Genomic DNA, 16,643 nt, shown 5'->3' with positions numbered 1-16,643 from the left:
AGTGACCCTCAAAACACTTAAATCAATGGGTTCTAGGTATTAAGTCATTCTACATTTATCCCTCTCTTAATCGTGTTGGCTCGACGACGTTTAAGTCAAAAGTTCCAAATGAATCATTAGCCTTGATACTACTTGTAAGAAACGATGATGCCTAAGGAGGATGAATTAGACATCTATTTTCACACTAATTTATGGTATCTATTTTTTCCTTAATTAAAATCTATTCACATAACCAAATGTTCATATGTGTATTTAAGAAATGAACTAAGGTGATGTTTGATTCACGAAATGTAACATAAATGATATTTGATACTTATTCACGCTCAATTATTGAAGGTAACAAGTTTAAATAGACCGATATCAATTTCTAGTGTGTTGTCTGATTATGATTAAACTAATGTTATCAGTTACCATTATCTTACAAATATATAAAGCAAACAGTAACTATCGCTACAACAAAAAAAGTTATATAATGTATATTTCGGCCTTATCAACTAACCTATAACTAGAAAGATAAATCATGTGATCAAACTAATAATATAAATGTGATAGACATAAACTCCTATCGATAGGCAATATTTTTTTATTTTATCGAGGTATCCTTGTTGGAGCCTCAAGTACGAAAACCCCACGCGCAAGCTCCCGATCAGATAACTACATAGACAGCTATCGATTAGATCTCTTGTTAGGTCTTATAGGAAACGGCGATAGACTTTGGTGCACGCAAGAGAATTTTCTCATTGCACCCACCTTTCATGAATCATGTGTCATTTGGCACATGAAAATTTCGCTTGTTACAGTAACTGGTAGACAAGCGTGTCTTCATACCGTCTTGAACAATTTACCGGTATACAAAATGATATACATGACTTGCCATTGCCAAATGCCAATGGTACGGCACCAAGGTGATCCAACAATAACTGACCAAAAGGAAACCCCATAATATTTACCACCGACGGACAACCCAAAATATTATCTCACGTCGGTGCCAGACAAGTCACAGTCAGAGTTCTATGGAGACCTTGTTTTCTTTTGCTTTGGAATTGGGCTTGATGATTCCTTAAAAGCAGAAGGGCAAATGTTGTTGATGCCACACTTATCGCATTTGGGCCTCAGTGGAGTACAGATAGTTTGCCCAAATCCAACCTACAAGACATTTTTTTTCAGTTCTTTTGCAGCAGAGACTAGCAGTTCTGAAATCAAGGCAGGATTCAGATAGCATAGAACAATAACCACTATCTTACAATCAAATAATCAATGAAAAAAACATTATTGACGTACTAAAACAACTTCAGTAGAGAGATACCAGTAATGGATTTATAGGTTCCCACTCATCCTTGGGTAGCCATTTCTCTAGAGAAATTCTTGTCTGTTCTGGTGTCGTAGTTTTCTGTGCACAACACATAGCAGCATAAGTATTATTCCCCAGCCTCTGTAATGGGTAGTTGTGATTTTTTAAGAAGAGAACTAGAGAAGACATCACAAATCAAACCTAAGCTACCTGTCTTGTCCCTTCCCGAAAAACCCACCCAAGTCGGTTAGAAATGCGATGCACATGAGTGTCAACACAGATTCCTTGAGTATTCTTCCAAGCAATGCTCATCACCTGTTTAGTTAAAGAAAGATACCCATGAAGATATATGTGTTCATATTTCAACCACAAAGGACAGAATAAGTAGATTATTACCAAATGAGCCATTTTAGGGCCAACTCCCCTCAGAGCAAGCAGTTCATTCAGAGAATCCGGAATATCCCCTCCAAAGCGCTCAAGACAAATTTTAGAAGCTTCTTTTATGAACTGCGCCTTTCGCTGATAGAATCCGACCTGTTAAAATCATGAACAGTATGCTGTGAGTCATCTATCTGAGAAGTTTCTTGTAATCTTTAGCTTCAAATCATTTTGAGACTAAAGCAATGTTCCATTTCAGATAGTGTTAAGCCTGGTGTATTTGCAAAGCCTGTGATGGATAACAAAAGCAAACGTGAATTTACATTTTCATGCTTCTAAGTTCATTTTTTTTGGGTACATAAAAGGGGAGGCTGCTTCGAACCCATGATCTGGTGACTCAATAAAACAACTCCCACCACTGCACCAGACCTGCCCTTCTTTTTTTGGTGCGTACAGTCCAGTAATTATTAACTTAAGAACAATGTAAGCATATCCTAATAGAGTGCAAACCTTTGCAACTTACAGGTTTGATAAGATTCGCAAGCGTGGTCTCATCAGTCCTCACTATAGCATCCGGATCAAGTAAACCGTTTTCAGAGAGGCGTTCCACAGCAGCTGAAAAGAATTGACTCCAAAATGCAATCAGCAAATTTCTAAAGGACAACTATTTAGTACAAACACATCAGCGAATCTCATGACAAGGCTAATTTTTCCTGAATTTCATATGACAGAACAAAAAAACTCTTGAGTTTCCAAAGTAACAATAGATACTTCAGTGGTTGGAGAATTCTCAACAAGAAGGCATAACCAATTCTGGACAGAGGAAATTTTGAAGACATACCATGTGTAACTTCATCTTTTGTCTGGCTTGACATCATAGTTGATATCAGAACTGCAAATCTTCTTTCCTGTCCAGGAATAGGAAGAGAAGTATTGATTACAACTGGACCTAAACTCTTTATAAACAGAACCCAAACGCACAATTATTTCCAGAGAAAAAAGGCATAAGTATTATAAAGCAGCAAATAAGTGAAGAGACACAAATGTGGAAAATTTCCAATCAATTTGGCACAAAATTAATGTACAGATTGTTTTATTTCTAGACTCTACACAGGAAAATACAAACATCATTTTCATATTGTAATACAACACAAGGAAATTAGCCAACTAGGTGAGTTGCATAACCCCGAAGCCACCTATGTAAGGCCAACCAAAGAGCTCCGCCTTTTTCTCTTTATATTTCCTTTTTAAATGGCAACGGTAGGAACTAAACTTGGAACAGGTCATACCAACAAGGCTCTAACATAAAATTGTAAAGGTGAAAAGACTATTTTGTGGCAAAAACTACCTTGGGTGGAAGGAGAGAACCAGCTTTTTCACAGCCCTTCGTATCTACGGGGGCTTCACCAGATAACCTCATGCTTTTAATGCCTCCAAGAACTGCCTCCCAGTTATCTGGAGCTCCAACTGCGCAAATGACTACTTTGGGTTTCTTATCGTACATGGACATAAGAAAGATACCAATCAAATGAAAGATATGAATGCTTAATAAGAAGTCAACAAACCTGGACCTAATGCACTTATTTTTCATGGTGCAACAGTGAAGAATTTAGGTTGAAAAAATGCACAGATGTGCAGAATGAAGAACTAAGATTCATATAAGTTTTTAATCAGTGACTATAATGAGCCCGTCTTTTTGGCTAACATTAAAAAAAGGGCAGCGCGGTGCATGTGCTCCCACTTGCGCGGGTCCGGGGAAGGGTCGGACCAGTTTGTGTTTATAGTACTCAGTCTTTTCGTGCATTTGCAAGAGAAGAGGCGGTTTTCATGACTCGAACCAGTGACCACCTAGTCACAGGGCAGCAGTTTTACCACTGCGCTAAGGCTTTTTGGCTACCATTACAATTAGAGGAACCAAGAACAATGCAATCTAATTCCAAACAACAGCAACAACAACAAAGTCTTTTGGTCCCAAACAAGTTGGGGTAGGCTAGAATTACAACAGAAGCCACAAGTCAAGATTTAGGCACGTGTATAGCTGTTTTCCATGCAATCTAATTTCAAACATAATTAAAAAAAATGAGCTTACAAATGATAGTTATGTATGGGAAACTGAAAATGCCACAGCATATCCTGACCATGTAAGATCCCACTTGTGGTTGTGGCAAGATTGATCACATGCTAGCAGAAAAAAAGTTCCAATCCAGTGACTTCATCTTAGTAGTAAGTTAGTAACACAAAGCCCAAAACTTAAATGAAGCATTGCTGACGTCAATAGGTATAGGCTTGCAAAAAAAAACGAAACATGGCATAACAACAAAAGCAGCATGGTAAACGTATATGCAATAACTTATCTCTTCAAGTAGCCTTCCGATTTATGCATACCTTTTATAACTGAAGAAACTCCAACCTTTTTCTCCACCTTGACTGAAGAAGGGAAGTGTTAGTTTTTTTTACAAGACATGGCAGAAACGTGAACAAGATTGTAATATGGCACATAGAGACTTGCTAGCAGATTATCCAGGTGAAAGATACTTGCACACTGGTTATGAAACATCTGGCTAAATAGGAAACTGAAAAAGATTATCTGATCGGCACCAGCGGTTCTTACCCAAAGATGTTGTTGCCTTACTTGACGATGTCAATGTTTTGGCCTTTTCGTATATAAAATCCTCAATGTCAGGGACCTGCATATGAATAGGAAATTTTTGTATTAAGGAAAGCATAAAACCAAGTACTAAGGTACCATGAGTGAATAAATGTAGCTAGATACAAAAGAAACACTCGCTGCACTACACCAAAGAGCAAGGGTTCAATAAGCAAGCAGTTTAAATCAAGGGTACAGAGCGTAAGGAAAGGAAAAAAAATGAGAAACACATGGAACTTGCTTCTGTTCATAAAAAAGCCATTCTGTTCAGTCAGCAGGCACCTGCTTCTTATGATGCTGCCCATTTACTTCAAGTTCTCGCTTCACCCTTCTCCGCTTAACAGAGACAGTTGCTTCGGGCTTGGGAGTGTCCAAAGAAACACTGGATTCACGTTTGATTTCTCGTGCAACTGAAAAGGCATGAAACTTGTACTTTATTGACAAAAAAGAATGAAAAGTATACCAAAAATGTTGGGAGGAAAATGTCAGGCATAGGTACTGATCTACTGATACTCAGGACGGGGGTTTCTTAACAGAGTAGGGAGATTAAGTTCACAATTGAAGTTGGAACAAAATTCTAAAAAGTTGAACTCAGAAGCGTCGGTCCTACACTCCCACTCGTCTCGTTCAATCCGCAGAGACAAAAGAAATGGTAGCGAGCGGAAATTCTGTTCTCGTCAAACTAAATCCGTGTATCTTGGCCATGCATACAGCAGATGATCAGTTAGTGTGGGGCATCATGAAGGCATTCACCACCTGACATTAGTAGTACAACGAAATTTGATCCTCTGGAGCAACTGGTGAAGTAAATAGCACAACAAGGCAGAGCGGAACTTGCTACTTAGCAAAGGAGCACTAAAAAGGGGAGAAAGATACGCGGAGACGAAAGGGGCAGAAAAGCGGGCTTTCACTTCACCTGGGCTGTTGTCAGCGCGGACCAGCAGCCTGGAGGCGGAGGCGGAACGGGTGCTGGGCATGGCGGTCGGCAAGAGGCGAATGCGGGAGATGAGAAGGGCAAGGTGCATCTGCTCCCGCGCCGCTGCGCTGGGGTTTTAGCGACGAGGTCCTGTCCTGTTCATCTTTTTCCTCTCTCCCTCCCTGTTCATCTTTTTTTCGTTCATTCGCGTTTTTGAAAAACAATACAGTTGCGTTGCTTGTGGCTCTGAAGCCTACTGCGTGGCTCTTCACGCACCAGGATTAAATTAAATCATAGCTTTAAAGCCTTTATCAATCAATATTTATATTAACCAGAAAACACAAAGCTTGCAAACGAATCCGTTTTACAATGGAAAAAAAGGTTCATTTGAATTTAATTCATACCGGTTTCTACCATTTCTTCTAGTGTTTGCCTTTAATTCATACCGATTTCTACTTTTTATTCTACAGTGTTTTATCTCTATATATTAGAGCTTCATCCGCTTTAATCCAAAGAGTGTTTTTATAGTTTATACTAGAGAGTACATTTGTATCTATGTGCGAAACGACGAAAGAAAGATGCAAGGCCCAAAGAGCTCTATAGTAGTGCCCGGGAATGGGGTCGTAGAGCCGGTAACCCACTCTGTTTAGTATTTTGATTTCATTCAAGGTGTTGCTCTGTCAAATCGAGATTATATGGGTGTTCAGTCTACCATTCATGTTCACGTTCGACAAATCTAAATCTAAGAGGTGCTCCTAGACTGGACGACTTTCCAAAGAGTGTTTTATCTCTATGTATTACAGAGACATTCAAACAACTGTCTTTAATCTAAAACAAATATTTATTCTATAGTGTTTTATCTCTATATATTAGAGCTTCATCCGCTTTAATCCAAAGAGTGTTTTATCTCTATGTATTAGAGCTACATTCAAACAACCGTCTTTAATCCAAAACAAATCTGTCTTTTACTGCTACTCCATTTATACCGACGATGGAGCCTGTTACCTTGATAAATACTACTTTCGTTCCGATTTATAATTGTTTTGACTTTTTACTAAATTTGACCAAACCGTTTATTCGATTTTTTACGAAAAAAAAATACAAAGACATCATTATACTATATGCAGCAATAGTAAACCTACAACAGATTATCACAGCAATAGTAAACCTGCAACAGATTATCACAGCAATAGTAAACCTACAAGGCTACAACAGATTTTGGTATCACACATACGGCAGCCCAGGGGACAGATTTGGTTCGCAGGCATGTCTCACCAGGTGAAACCGTCAGTTCCCAACCAAATCACGCTCAGGCGGTTACAGGCTAGCCAGGCATCCTACAGCTGGGTTACAACCAAATAGCAATTGAGGACGAACTTGGTGACGAAACTAACAGAAATGAAAAGGAAGTTGAGGATGCACCAACTAGCTATCCAGTATCCAGTAACATTACATAACCACAAGAAAGCAAAAATGAGCTTGACAAAGAAAATCCAATTATCCCCAAGAAAACATCGTCCGTAGCAGTCGCAGATAATAAACATCTAAGCAGGAAGACCATCAAAGAACTTCATGTAGTCATCAAGCTTCTCTCCATGCCTGATCTTAACGATCGAACCGTCCGCTTCCACCTGCAAAGGGGACAATAAACCATATTGGTTAAATGACCAATGAAGAAAACTGATAAAAAGACGAGAGGCAACAAATGGGGAACGGGGGCATCCCCAAAGTCTCAATTCCACACGGTTACAGTCTACCACATGCAAGCTTTATGTGTTTTCATATTCAAGTTGGTCTCGATTGTTAACATGCGCAACTCTAAGAAAACATTGGTTGGCAATAGTTACAGGGGGTAATCGGAAACACATTAAATGGGCAGGTTGTAAGACAATAAGAGCAATTTAGCCCTTATTCTAGAGCCCCAAAGACCGGTTGTCAAGCTCCTCTAGTCCTCTACATGATCCCCTTCGCATTCTTGATTTCCATGTTCTACGGCACCTCAGGCCATGTCAGGCTTGATTCCTCTAAGCTGCCAGCAGTAGGGCGCCCCTCAACCCCCACCCACCCCCACCCCTCTTAAAAACACCATCTCCCAAATTTGTCTGCTTGGCCTCCTTTTCTCAGCAACAATCGTTAAACCATAGTGTCATAAGAACCGAGCTCCTATACATAGACAGGTATCCATCTGCGACATTATGGGGCAGGCAAAGGGGACGAGGCACAGCAGTAGGCTGGTAAGTAAGGATCAGGAGCGACAGGGTGCAGGCTGTGCAGCATGGTGTGGAATCAAGGGGAGATGGAGTGCAGGGAATTTCAAGCGAGTTTGAGCACCTCCATCGCTCTTAACAGTTCCAACTCTACATCTGAGGCCTTAGGCAAAAAAAAAAGGTAAGTTAAACAGGCCCAACTCATGCACTCAAACTTTAGAGGCACCAGCAATTGCCCTTAGCCCCATTTTCCACAGGTCAAGTAGGGGTTAGGGCAAGAGCGATGCAAGAAAACATGGTGGCAGTGGAGAGTCGGGATCAGTGGGGGTTGCGGCCCTGCTGGACTTTATTTCTTAGAATCAACCCCCAAAACTGCTATAGTTGCTCTAAGGAAGCTAGATCCAAGTAAGTAAAAGTAACTGATATTCCCTAGCTTGCAGTGGCTTTTTCCATTTTTCCTACAAAATAATCACGAGAAAAAAGGGAATGTAGGTGGCAGTATGCCCACCAGGGAGGCTGTCGCCCTCTTTAACTAAAATATCATGTTGCAATGTGTTGGGGGCCTTATTATTTACGAAGGTCCTCGAAACACCAAGATAATGATTGTTTTCTAGTATATCTCTAAGTATTACAAGTACCTTGAGTACCGTGAAGGAACAATGGATAAAATACGAAGCATGACGAAGCTGAAGTTCTCACAAAAGCGATGAAGGAAAAAAGACAACTTCGCCCTCGTTGTGCAGTATAGCTCGAATATATAGGTTTTAGGGTGTGAATTTTAATTTCATCAAAGTTGTACCCCGCGACTATAAATAGATGAACAGTGCCCTGCATAAATTCACCTTTTGGAGGGCTATAAACTTCATTTCACTTGGTCTTCGAAATACCTTCAAGCTATCTTATGCAAAGAAGCCGAAGATATGTTTGTAAACTTATGTAATACAAAGAATGATGAAATAAATAATGCTAAGGCTCAGGAGATGAGTTTCATACTTTGTTTTCCCATTATCATTTTGTCTGGTACTGTTTTATTCATATCTCCATTTAAAGACCTTCGTCCTCAAGCTAACATTTCGAAGAAGTGGTAACTTAAGGACCAAGGTTCAAATTTCTTAACGTGTGTTGCCTTGTTCTTGTTTTTGATGCCATGTAGCAACTGAAAACAAGTGTCCAACACAATGTTTCAAAAAAGAACACAAAAAATCATGTATATAGTATCTAAAGTTAAGTTTAGCTAAAACAATTAATTTCGAAATTCATCTTTGATGTTCAGATTAAAAAAATACAAGTGTCACTATCAGCACTTGATGAATAGTGCCAGGTTGACAGCTTGTTTATCAAACTGAATTGTTGCAACTATACTTTATGAGTACTACATGCATGATTTTTTGTGATGATTTTTTTATATATTGCAACATGATATTTTAGCTAATGAGGGTGCCCGTCCCCACTGGGCAGCAAATGTGTGTTGTAGTGTGTACCCAGTATTCCGGTGGCCTCAACTTCAGGTTGTAGGTGGAAGCCATGCTCATGCAGTAGGCACCTGCATCATGAACAACCAGTCCAGCTCCCTACAAGGACAACATGTCAGAAAGAAACATAGAAGGCCTAATCATCAAATAAAATATAATGGCTTTGAAAGAGACCTCATCAGGTGTTGGAAGTTCCCTATCTTTTCCAAGGAAATCTGCAGACTCACAAACTGGTCCAACAATATCGAAGGTCGCTGCTTCAGCACCAGGAGTGGGGGGAGAGACCAGTTCGATATGCTGCCACATGAGTAACAATATTCAAGAGCTGAAATAACTTTCTTTGTATGACATTTTTGTTTATGCAGTTAACATGATTTTCTATGCATTTCAAGGAAACTGAAACCTAAACACATTTTTCATCAAGTTGCTCCAATCATAGTGCTTCATTAAGTTGTTTCAACCATAGTGCTTCATCAAGTTGCTGCAATCGTAGTGCTTCATTAAGTTGTTTCAATCATAATAATTCATTAAGTTGCTGCAATCACTGAGTAACACATAGCTGACTAAGTGTCCGACTATAAGAGAATCAGCAGTGGAAAGAAGTAAAAACAATCACAAAATAAATCAATGGCAAGAATAAGATGTAGCAGTATTGTATCATTCCAAAACTAAGACTAGATCCTCTACTCTCGGCACATTGCCTAAATATTTACTCTACTGTGTGGTGTCTAGGTGTGCTGAGAACATATATGTGTAGTTGAAATTTCTGAGCCTTGCGTAAGGGCCTCTAGCTGAGTTGGTTAGGTGGTCTGAGTAGCACTCCTCAGGTCCTAGGTTCGACTCCCGTGGAAGCGAATTTCAGGTTGTGGTTAAAAAAATCCCCCTTGTCTGTCCCACGCCAAAGCACAGATCTAAGGCCCCCGGTCACGGTTTCTCACATGGGCTATGGTGTCGCTTTGTATGGTTGGGGCAGGGGTTCAAGAGTTCTCTCGACCTGCGTGAGAAGATCTTCTTAATATAATGCCTGGGGGCTGTCTTACCCTCGCAGGTCGAGTTTTTTAAAAAAAATCTGAGCCTTCACCAGTAAATTACCCATATATGGTTGTAAAAATAGCATTTAAAACTGTTAGAGGCAATATTCAAAATTTCCATGTATTGAAGTAATCTACTTTTTCAAGACTATCACCACACCGAAGTGGTTACCATCTTGGATACACAACAAAAACTACCGCTTGGAATCATTATGGTTCTAGAGATGGAAAATAAACAACCAGAAGAACATAGTAGTAACACTCATTGTCATTGATTAAATCTCTAAACAATAAAACAAACCTGGTATGCTCCATACAGACTAGGTCTGATGAGTTCTGCCATGCTGCCATCAACAACAATGAAATTCTTTGTACCATTAGATTTAACACCAGTTACTCTATTGACGAAGCAGCAAGTATTAGCAATCAAGGATCTTCCGGGTTCAATAATAAGAGTGAGATCTTGAGAGAGAACTAATTCTCGCACCTGCAACAAAATAAATAGAACAAGCATGATGAATCAAGCTCAGCATAAGCCAACTTTCCATATCACATTAAGGAAAACTGGTATTTTAAAGATGCATGTGCGCCTGCAAAGATATGAGTCAGAAACATGGTAAGAATGTTGAGCTTACAGTGTTGATGAGATCCATAGGTGTAGGTAAGACTGCATCGGTATGATGGTAATCTATTCCCAAACCACCTCCGATATTCAGGTACTCCAACTTAAAACCTTGTGCTCGAATTTCATCGACATAATTCAGCATAAGAACTGCAGCATCTCTGAATATATCAACCTAAAAATGAAGAACACTTTAGATAAATCTATTAAGAAGGAAACAGGTATTCTGCAAAGAACATAGCCATGTAAGCACAGATGGGTATTGAGAATGTAAATTTTCTGCATGGGTATTTACTAAAAAAAATTTGGGACTCTATGGCGAAAGGATAAAAGCCCTAACCAGTATTAGATCACTTTAAGCAAAATAATTGAAACGATGTTTACTATAATGTGTATGGGTAATACATGGAAGGGTCTACCTCTTGATCCAGTCAAATATGCATCTTAATCATGCTTAGCGTCGCTAAAGCGGTAAGGCGAGGCTGGAGGGCAAGGCGTCGTGGTCGCCTTACCGTGAGTGTAAGGCGTGGGGAAAAGGCTGAGGCGGTGCGCGGGGAAGAGGCAGCAACCGCGCGCAGAGCGCGGCGATGGTGGCGCACAGGTCCCGCCGGCGGCAGGACATGGTGGCTGAGGCGCACAAATCATGGCGGCAGCTGTGCGCAGGTCCCGCTGGCGGCAGCGTGCAGGGCGCGGCGGCTGAGGTGCGCAGGTCGTGGCGGTGGCGGCGAGCAGGGAGAAGGAGAGACGTGGGGAGGGAGAGGGAGAACTGAGGGGTGTTGGGTGAGGTAACCCTAAAACTGTTGGGCTAGACTAGGTTGACTAGTGGGCTTTTTTCTTTTTTCTATTTCTCTCTTTTACTAGGCTAAAATGGGCCTACTAGGTCTTATAGGTATGCTAACTTGCTTATTACCTTTGAATTAGTGAAATATAAATAATATTTGGTCTAATTTTATATATTTTTATATATATAATTAAGGTGTCGCCTCGCCTTACCACTTGAAAGGTAAAAGGGGGGGCGCTCGCCTTACCGCCTTAATAACTATGATCTTAATTTTAAAAAAGTTGAGCCATTTACATGGTCATGCTCAGCATACTAACAAAAAGCAGGCTCATTTTTATATTCATATACTAATAACGCGTCACATCTTATCTCTGCAGTGCGCACATGCTGCAAATTCCATGATTGCCTCACATTGAACACGATAGTTCATGCAAAATACACTATCTAAGCCATGGAAGAACTTTGCATTCCAAAAATCTTGGACTTCGCTATAAGACAATAGATTCTTCAATAATCTGGGGGCAGACCCTGTGTCGGAGGCTCCCACATGAGTGGGGTCCGCGGAAGGGATCAACCGAGGCAAGCCTTCCCCTACAAATGCGGAGAGGCTGCTTTAAACCCGCGACCTGGTGACTTAGTGAGACAGCTCCCACCACTGCACCTGACCTGCCCTTCAACTTCAATAATCTGGAGTTAACAAAACTTGGCATCTCGACATGGAACAGTAAAAGAGAGCAAGGTGTAAATGTGGTCTGGAGGGAGTAAAATACTAGTGCTTCCTAGTTTTTAAGTAAAGAATAATTGTTCTGAGATAAAGTATCAATTGGGCATGACACTATAATCATATATTATAGTCATATATTAGAAATGGGCAGCCATCTATCCCTGTCGATGCGAAAGGGCCTCTAGCTAAGTTGCTTAGGTGATCTGTATGAGTAGCACTCCTCAAATGTTGAGTTCGACTCCCCGTGGTTCCGAATTTCAAACTGGGGTTAAAAATCCCCTTGTTTGTCCCACATAAAAGCACAGTCTAAGGACAGGCCCCAATCGTGGTCGTTCTCGCATGGGCTACAATGCCATTGTGTATGAGTGGGGTAGAGGTTCCAAGGTTTTCTTGACCTGCATGAGAATGTCTTCTCTATATATGATGCTCGGGGGCTCCCCCCTACAGGTCAAGTTTTTTATCCTTGTCAATGGTGTGGGCCACTAGTTAGACCTTACAAGACAGGTTCTATAGGGTACTTCAGGTATGAAATATGAGGCCTGTTTGGTTGGTGCTGTAGTTTGCCACGCCTAACCTTCGGCAAACTGTGGCTGCCACATAAAGTGTGGTGAGCAAAATCGAAGCCACAATTGTGTCAAGGTTTGGCAGAAAGATGGGTCTAAGATCTGTGGGACAGTGTGCTAAGAAATTGTAGTGCACCATAGTTGTGGAAGTGGACCAAACAGCTGCCAAAAAAACCTGTGGCATAACTAGCCTGTGGTGTGGCAAGTTGTGGTCATGAACCAAACAAATAATCTTAATAATAACAATATTTTCTAATCTTTACCTGTGGTAAATGGTGTCAGGCAATGATACTAAAACAGGGTGCATTCACTGACTATCAGATCATCAGATGACATAGTGCAGCATGTTCATTGTTTACTGGAACAGCAAACATTTAACTGGTTGCAACAAAGTGACTGTTCACCCAACACAAGATGTCACCCATTAGGCAGGAAAAATGTACAATTTACCACTGCATGAAAGCTTTTTATTTCCTCAAATAGACGAATATGCAAGAGAACTGTGTATCATTGCATTAAGAAGAAAGAAGAACAATTGTGGGCAAGCTCAGTTCAACAAATTATGCACATAAAACTATAGTGATATTAAAATAATACTATAAGGAGAACAAGACATTACCTTTGTAATAGTAGATCCCAGATGGCAATGAACACCAACGAGTTTGATTTCATTCGGGTATGACTTGATAGAGTCCAAAAACCATTGCAATTTCTCATTGCGGATCCCAAATTTAGACGTTTTATTTCCCGTGGCAACATAAGGATGTACCTGTTGAAAAAAGTTTATTTCTCGCAATTAAATAAACCAAATACTCTCATTGGCTATTTGTGTGCACATGCACATGTGCATTGGGGAGTACTAGAGGATAACCATACCTGCGGATCCACATCTGGATTTATTCGAAGCAAAACAGGCACTTTCTTTCCAGTAGCTCTTGCAGCTCTGACAATATTCTCCAAATCAAATTCGCTATCCACATTTACAAATACTCCACTCTCAGCAGCTAATTTAAGATGTTCGAGTGTCTTCCCATTTCCGTTAAATATGCACCTGATCTTCAAAATATAAACTGAATATAGTTACTTTCTATTCAGAAAAAATGTCATCAACTGGAAACAATGAGCTATGCAGCTAAGGGTTGTCAAAACCAATGGCAAGCTAAAAAATTCTTGATTAGATTAAAACAACAGCATCTGCAATAGCCAATAATACCATCATGTGGTTTTTTCGCTTTTGGGCTTGAAGTCCATGTAACACGCTTGAAACCTTTACAAAACTCGGCCGGTAGGGGAAAGACCCCCCCCCCCCCCCCGGTTATTATATTAAGAAGAAGCTCAATCGGAGCCCCAGCCGAGAAAGGTCACGAAAGCTGGTCCCCTGTGCAGCATGAGGGTCCACCCCCTATAGGCCAGATCTTTACTCGTGTTTTAAGCCCTCCTAGCCCCTATACGAGGATCCACCCCCTATAGGTCAGTCCATCTCATGTGCACACAACCAGGGGAACCAGCGAGTGACCTTTTTTAACCTCAGCCTGAAATTCACTCCCACTAGAATTCGAACTCGGGACTTGAGGAGTGCTATTCAAACCACCTAACCAGCTCAGCTAGACGACCTGCAGTGCCCTTTATAATTTAATACGTTTGAGGCTATGTTTGTTGTGTAATACAACTTAGGTACTGCTATCTTCCTACGTTGAACTTATGCATGTCTAGTTGTGAATTCTTATTCAGTGATTTGTTATTTGAGGTGTGAGACTTGTTTGCATGTCTTGTTGTATATATTTGTTAATTGTATACTTCTGTTCTGTCATAGAAGTTGGAATTTGACATGTTACTGTTGCTGGTAGCTACATTGCATTGTCCTGCTGCTATCTTCTGGATATCTCCTGAAAATGTTTGCTGACAGTGAAGATTAAGGTATACTTCAGTCCTCCATTCCACCACCATTTAAATACAACAAGGATAAGACATTGAGACTTATATTGTGATGCGTTCATATTTGGTTTTTGTCTGCAACTTTGGACTTTGAGTCTTGAAGTTGAAGAAATCAGAAATGAGTGAGGCAATTTCAATGCTTCCTGAATTTTAATCTGCATTGTTATTTTTTATTACAAAAATACTAAAATCATATCTGCATATGGGTTTTTTTGGGGGGTAAATACCCTAAAATAATAATGTATCCATATCAACCTGATAACATGATGCTTATCCAACTAATAATCATCCCTGACCTCTGAAATGAAGATTCGAAATTTTTAACATGATAACGTATTACAGTGGCTACTGCAGTTTGTGTTCTCGCTAAAATAACCTAACATTACTGCTATCCATACCAGATATACAGACACGGCCTTCATCAGCAGCAGCAGCAAATGCAACATAATTTATTCTCATCCATCCGAAATTAAAGCAATGAACAACAGCAGAAAAGTATTCTTCCACCGGCAAGTGCAGACACATTTGCTCAATGACACCGGTCCATCCCAGGAAAAAAAAATTGGAACAAGAACCGCACCTGGCGGGGTCGAATCCCGCCTGGAGGGCGAGTCGGAGCTCGTTGCCGCTGACGAGGACGGCGCCGCAGCCAAGCTCACGCAGGACGCGTAGCACGGGGAGGTTGTTGTTGGCCTTCACGGCATACCCGATGATGGAGCGGAGCCCCTGGAGAGCATCGCGGTAGGCGGCGAAGTTGCGGAGGATCTGTGGCTTGCTGTAGAGGTAGAAGGGGCTGCGCTCGGCAGCCGTCATCGCGTCCTCCACCCGCACTCCCTCGCAGTACAGGTAGCCATCGGCCCCGCGCCGGAAGCAGTGCTTCGGCACGCCGGCAGCCGCCGCCGCGGGCTGTGGCGGTGGGGAAGGGGAGGCCGTGGAGACGGAGGCGCGCACGGACAGGCGGCGGTGGCGGCGGGGGAAGGAGACGACAGCGGCGCTCCGGCGGTTCGGGTGGCTCGTTTGGGTAGGGTCTGGGGTGCGGAGAAGGGAGCGCGCGAGCATGCTCGCCGACGCCATTCCTACTTTGCTAGGGTTTAGGAAACGAACTAGCGATTTAGCAAAAGTGCTCTGTGCGACTATCGCAATTCCACGCAAACACGTGGATTTGACCTCCACATGTGACGGGCCTCAGTCACACGAATTGTTTATGTCTGACGGACTTGCTCGGTTGTTCTCTTTTTCTCCAATTTATTTTATTTTATTTATTTTTCAGATACCAGATATTCCACACCAATCAAACTCAGGGCACGTTTGTTTTCATCTGAATCCACTGAATCCACGTGAGGGCTAGTTCGTTTTTGCGTTAATCCACGTGGATTGGGTGGGATTGAGTCGGAAATCCATAGCAAGTCAAAATCCCCAGCTTTTTTGCATTTTAGTCCTTTTGGGGTTTCTTTTGCACAATTATGCCCTTTGTAGTTTCATTTCAAAAAATGGACCCTTACCTCGGCGTCGTCATCATTGGCGCCGAGGTAACACATAGTGGCGCCAACATAATTGGCGCCAACTTTTCCTACGTGGCAGTCGATGTGGCAAGTCTCAGGGGGTCGGCGTCATAGATCTTGGCGCCGACCCCCCTGAATAGCACCGGACCCCACCGTCAAGGGGGGTCGGCGCCAAGATCTATGGCGCCGACCCCCTGGGACTTGCCACATCGGCTGCCACGTAGGAAAAGTTGGCGCCAATGGTACTGGCGTCGATGTGTGTTACCTCGGCGCCAATGATGATGGCGCCGAGGTTAGGGTCCATTTTTTTGAAATGAAATTGTAAAGGGTATAGTTGTGCAAAAAAAACCCAAAAAGGGCTAAAATCCAAAAAAGTTGGTCAAAATCCATCTCAATCTCACCCAATACACTTCAATCCATATGGAATATCAATAACCGAACAAGACCTGAATGAGAATGAGTAGATTTAAATCTATAGCAAATCAAAATCTCTACTGTTTTTATCAATCATATCTAATCCATATGGCGTAGAAGTAACCCGAACAAATAAGGCCTTATATGGCGTCTCGACCAG

At 41.5% G+C, this 16,643-nt stretch overlaps 2 protein-coding genes across 5 annotated transcripts; both read right to left on the bottom strand.

Moving 5' to 3' along the window:
- Positions 1-708: 708 nt before the first annotated feature.
- LOC103640763 (endonuclease III homolog 1, chloroplastic) lies at positions 709-5,545 on the bottom strand. Of its 3 annotated transcripts, none has more exons than XM_020545591.2 (11): positions 5,233-5,545; positions 4,599-4,726; positions 4,281-4,356; positions 4,055-4,096; positions 3,018-3,151; positions 2,511-2,577; positions 2,193-2,284; positions 1,688-1,825; positions 1,502-1,606; positions 1,307-1,390; positions 709-1,146 (listed from the first exon to the last, which is right to left on the bottom strand). In XM_020545591.2, the coding sequence occupies exons 1-11, from the start codon at positions 5,339-5,341 to the stop codon at positions 1,012-1,014; spliced, it is 1,110 nt and encodes a 369-aa protein (XP_020401180.1). In that variant the 5' UTR covers positions 5,342-5,545; the 3' UTR covers positions 709-1,011. The 3 variants fall into 3 exon arrangements, with proteins under 3 accessions (XP_020401180.1, XP_020401181.1, XP_020401182.1); XM_020545592.2 differs by having other exon boundaries at positions 3,018-3,148; XM_020545593.2 differs by having other exon boundaries at positions 3,018-3,136.
- Positions 5,546-6,502: 957 nt separating this feature from the next.
- On the bottom strand, positions 6,503-15,772 carry LOC100273126 (diaminopimelate decarboxylase). 2 transcript variants are annotated; one of them, NM_001147573.1, is made up of 8 exons: positions 15,148-15,685; positions 13,509-13,683; positions 13,252-13,401; positions 10,578-10,739; positions 10,244-10,429; positions 9,086-9,208; positions 8,921-9,010; positions 6,503-6,863 (listed from the first exon to the last, which is right to left on the bottom strand). In NM_001147573.1, exons 1-8 carry the CDS (start codon positions 15,639-15,641, stop codon positions 6,777-6,779), a joined length of 1,467 nt encoding a protein of 488 aa, NP_001141045.1. In that variant the 5' UTR covers positions 15,642-15,685; the 3' UTR covers positions 6,503-6,776. The 2 variants fall into 2 exon arrangements, with proteins under 2 accessions (NP_001141045.1, XP_008661584.1); XM_008663362.4 differs by lacking the exon at positions 6,503-6,863 and adding an exon at positions 8,438-8,595 and having other exon boundaries at positions 15,148-15,772.
- Positions 15,773-16,643: the final 871 nt, after the last annotated feature.

Source organism: Zea mays, chromosome 10, assembly GCF_902167145.1.
Source record: "Zea mays cultivar B73 chromosome 10, Zm-B73-REFERENCE-NAM-5.0, whole genome shotgun sequence".
Classification (NCBI taxonomy): Eukaryota; Viridiplantae; Streptophyta; class Magnoliopsida; order Poales; family Poaceae; genus Zea; species Zea mays.
The sequence above is the reverse complement of the archived record's forward strand: the minus strand, read 5'-3'. Positions and strand labels throughout refer to the sequence as shown.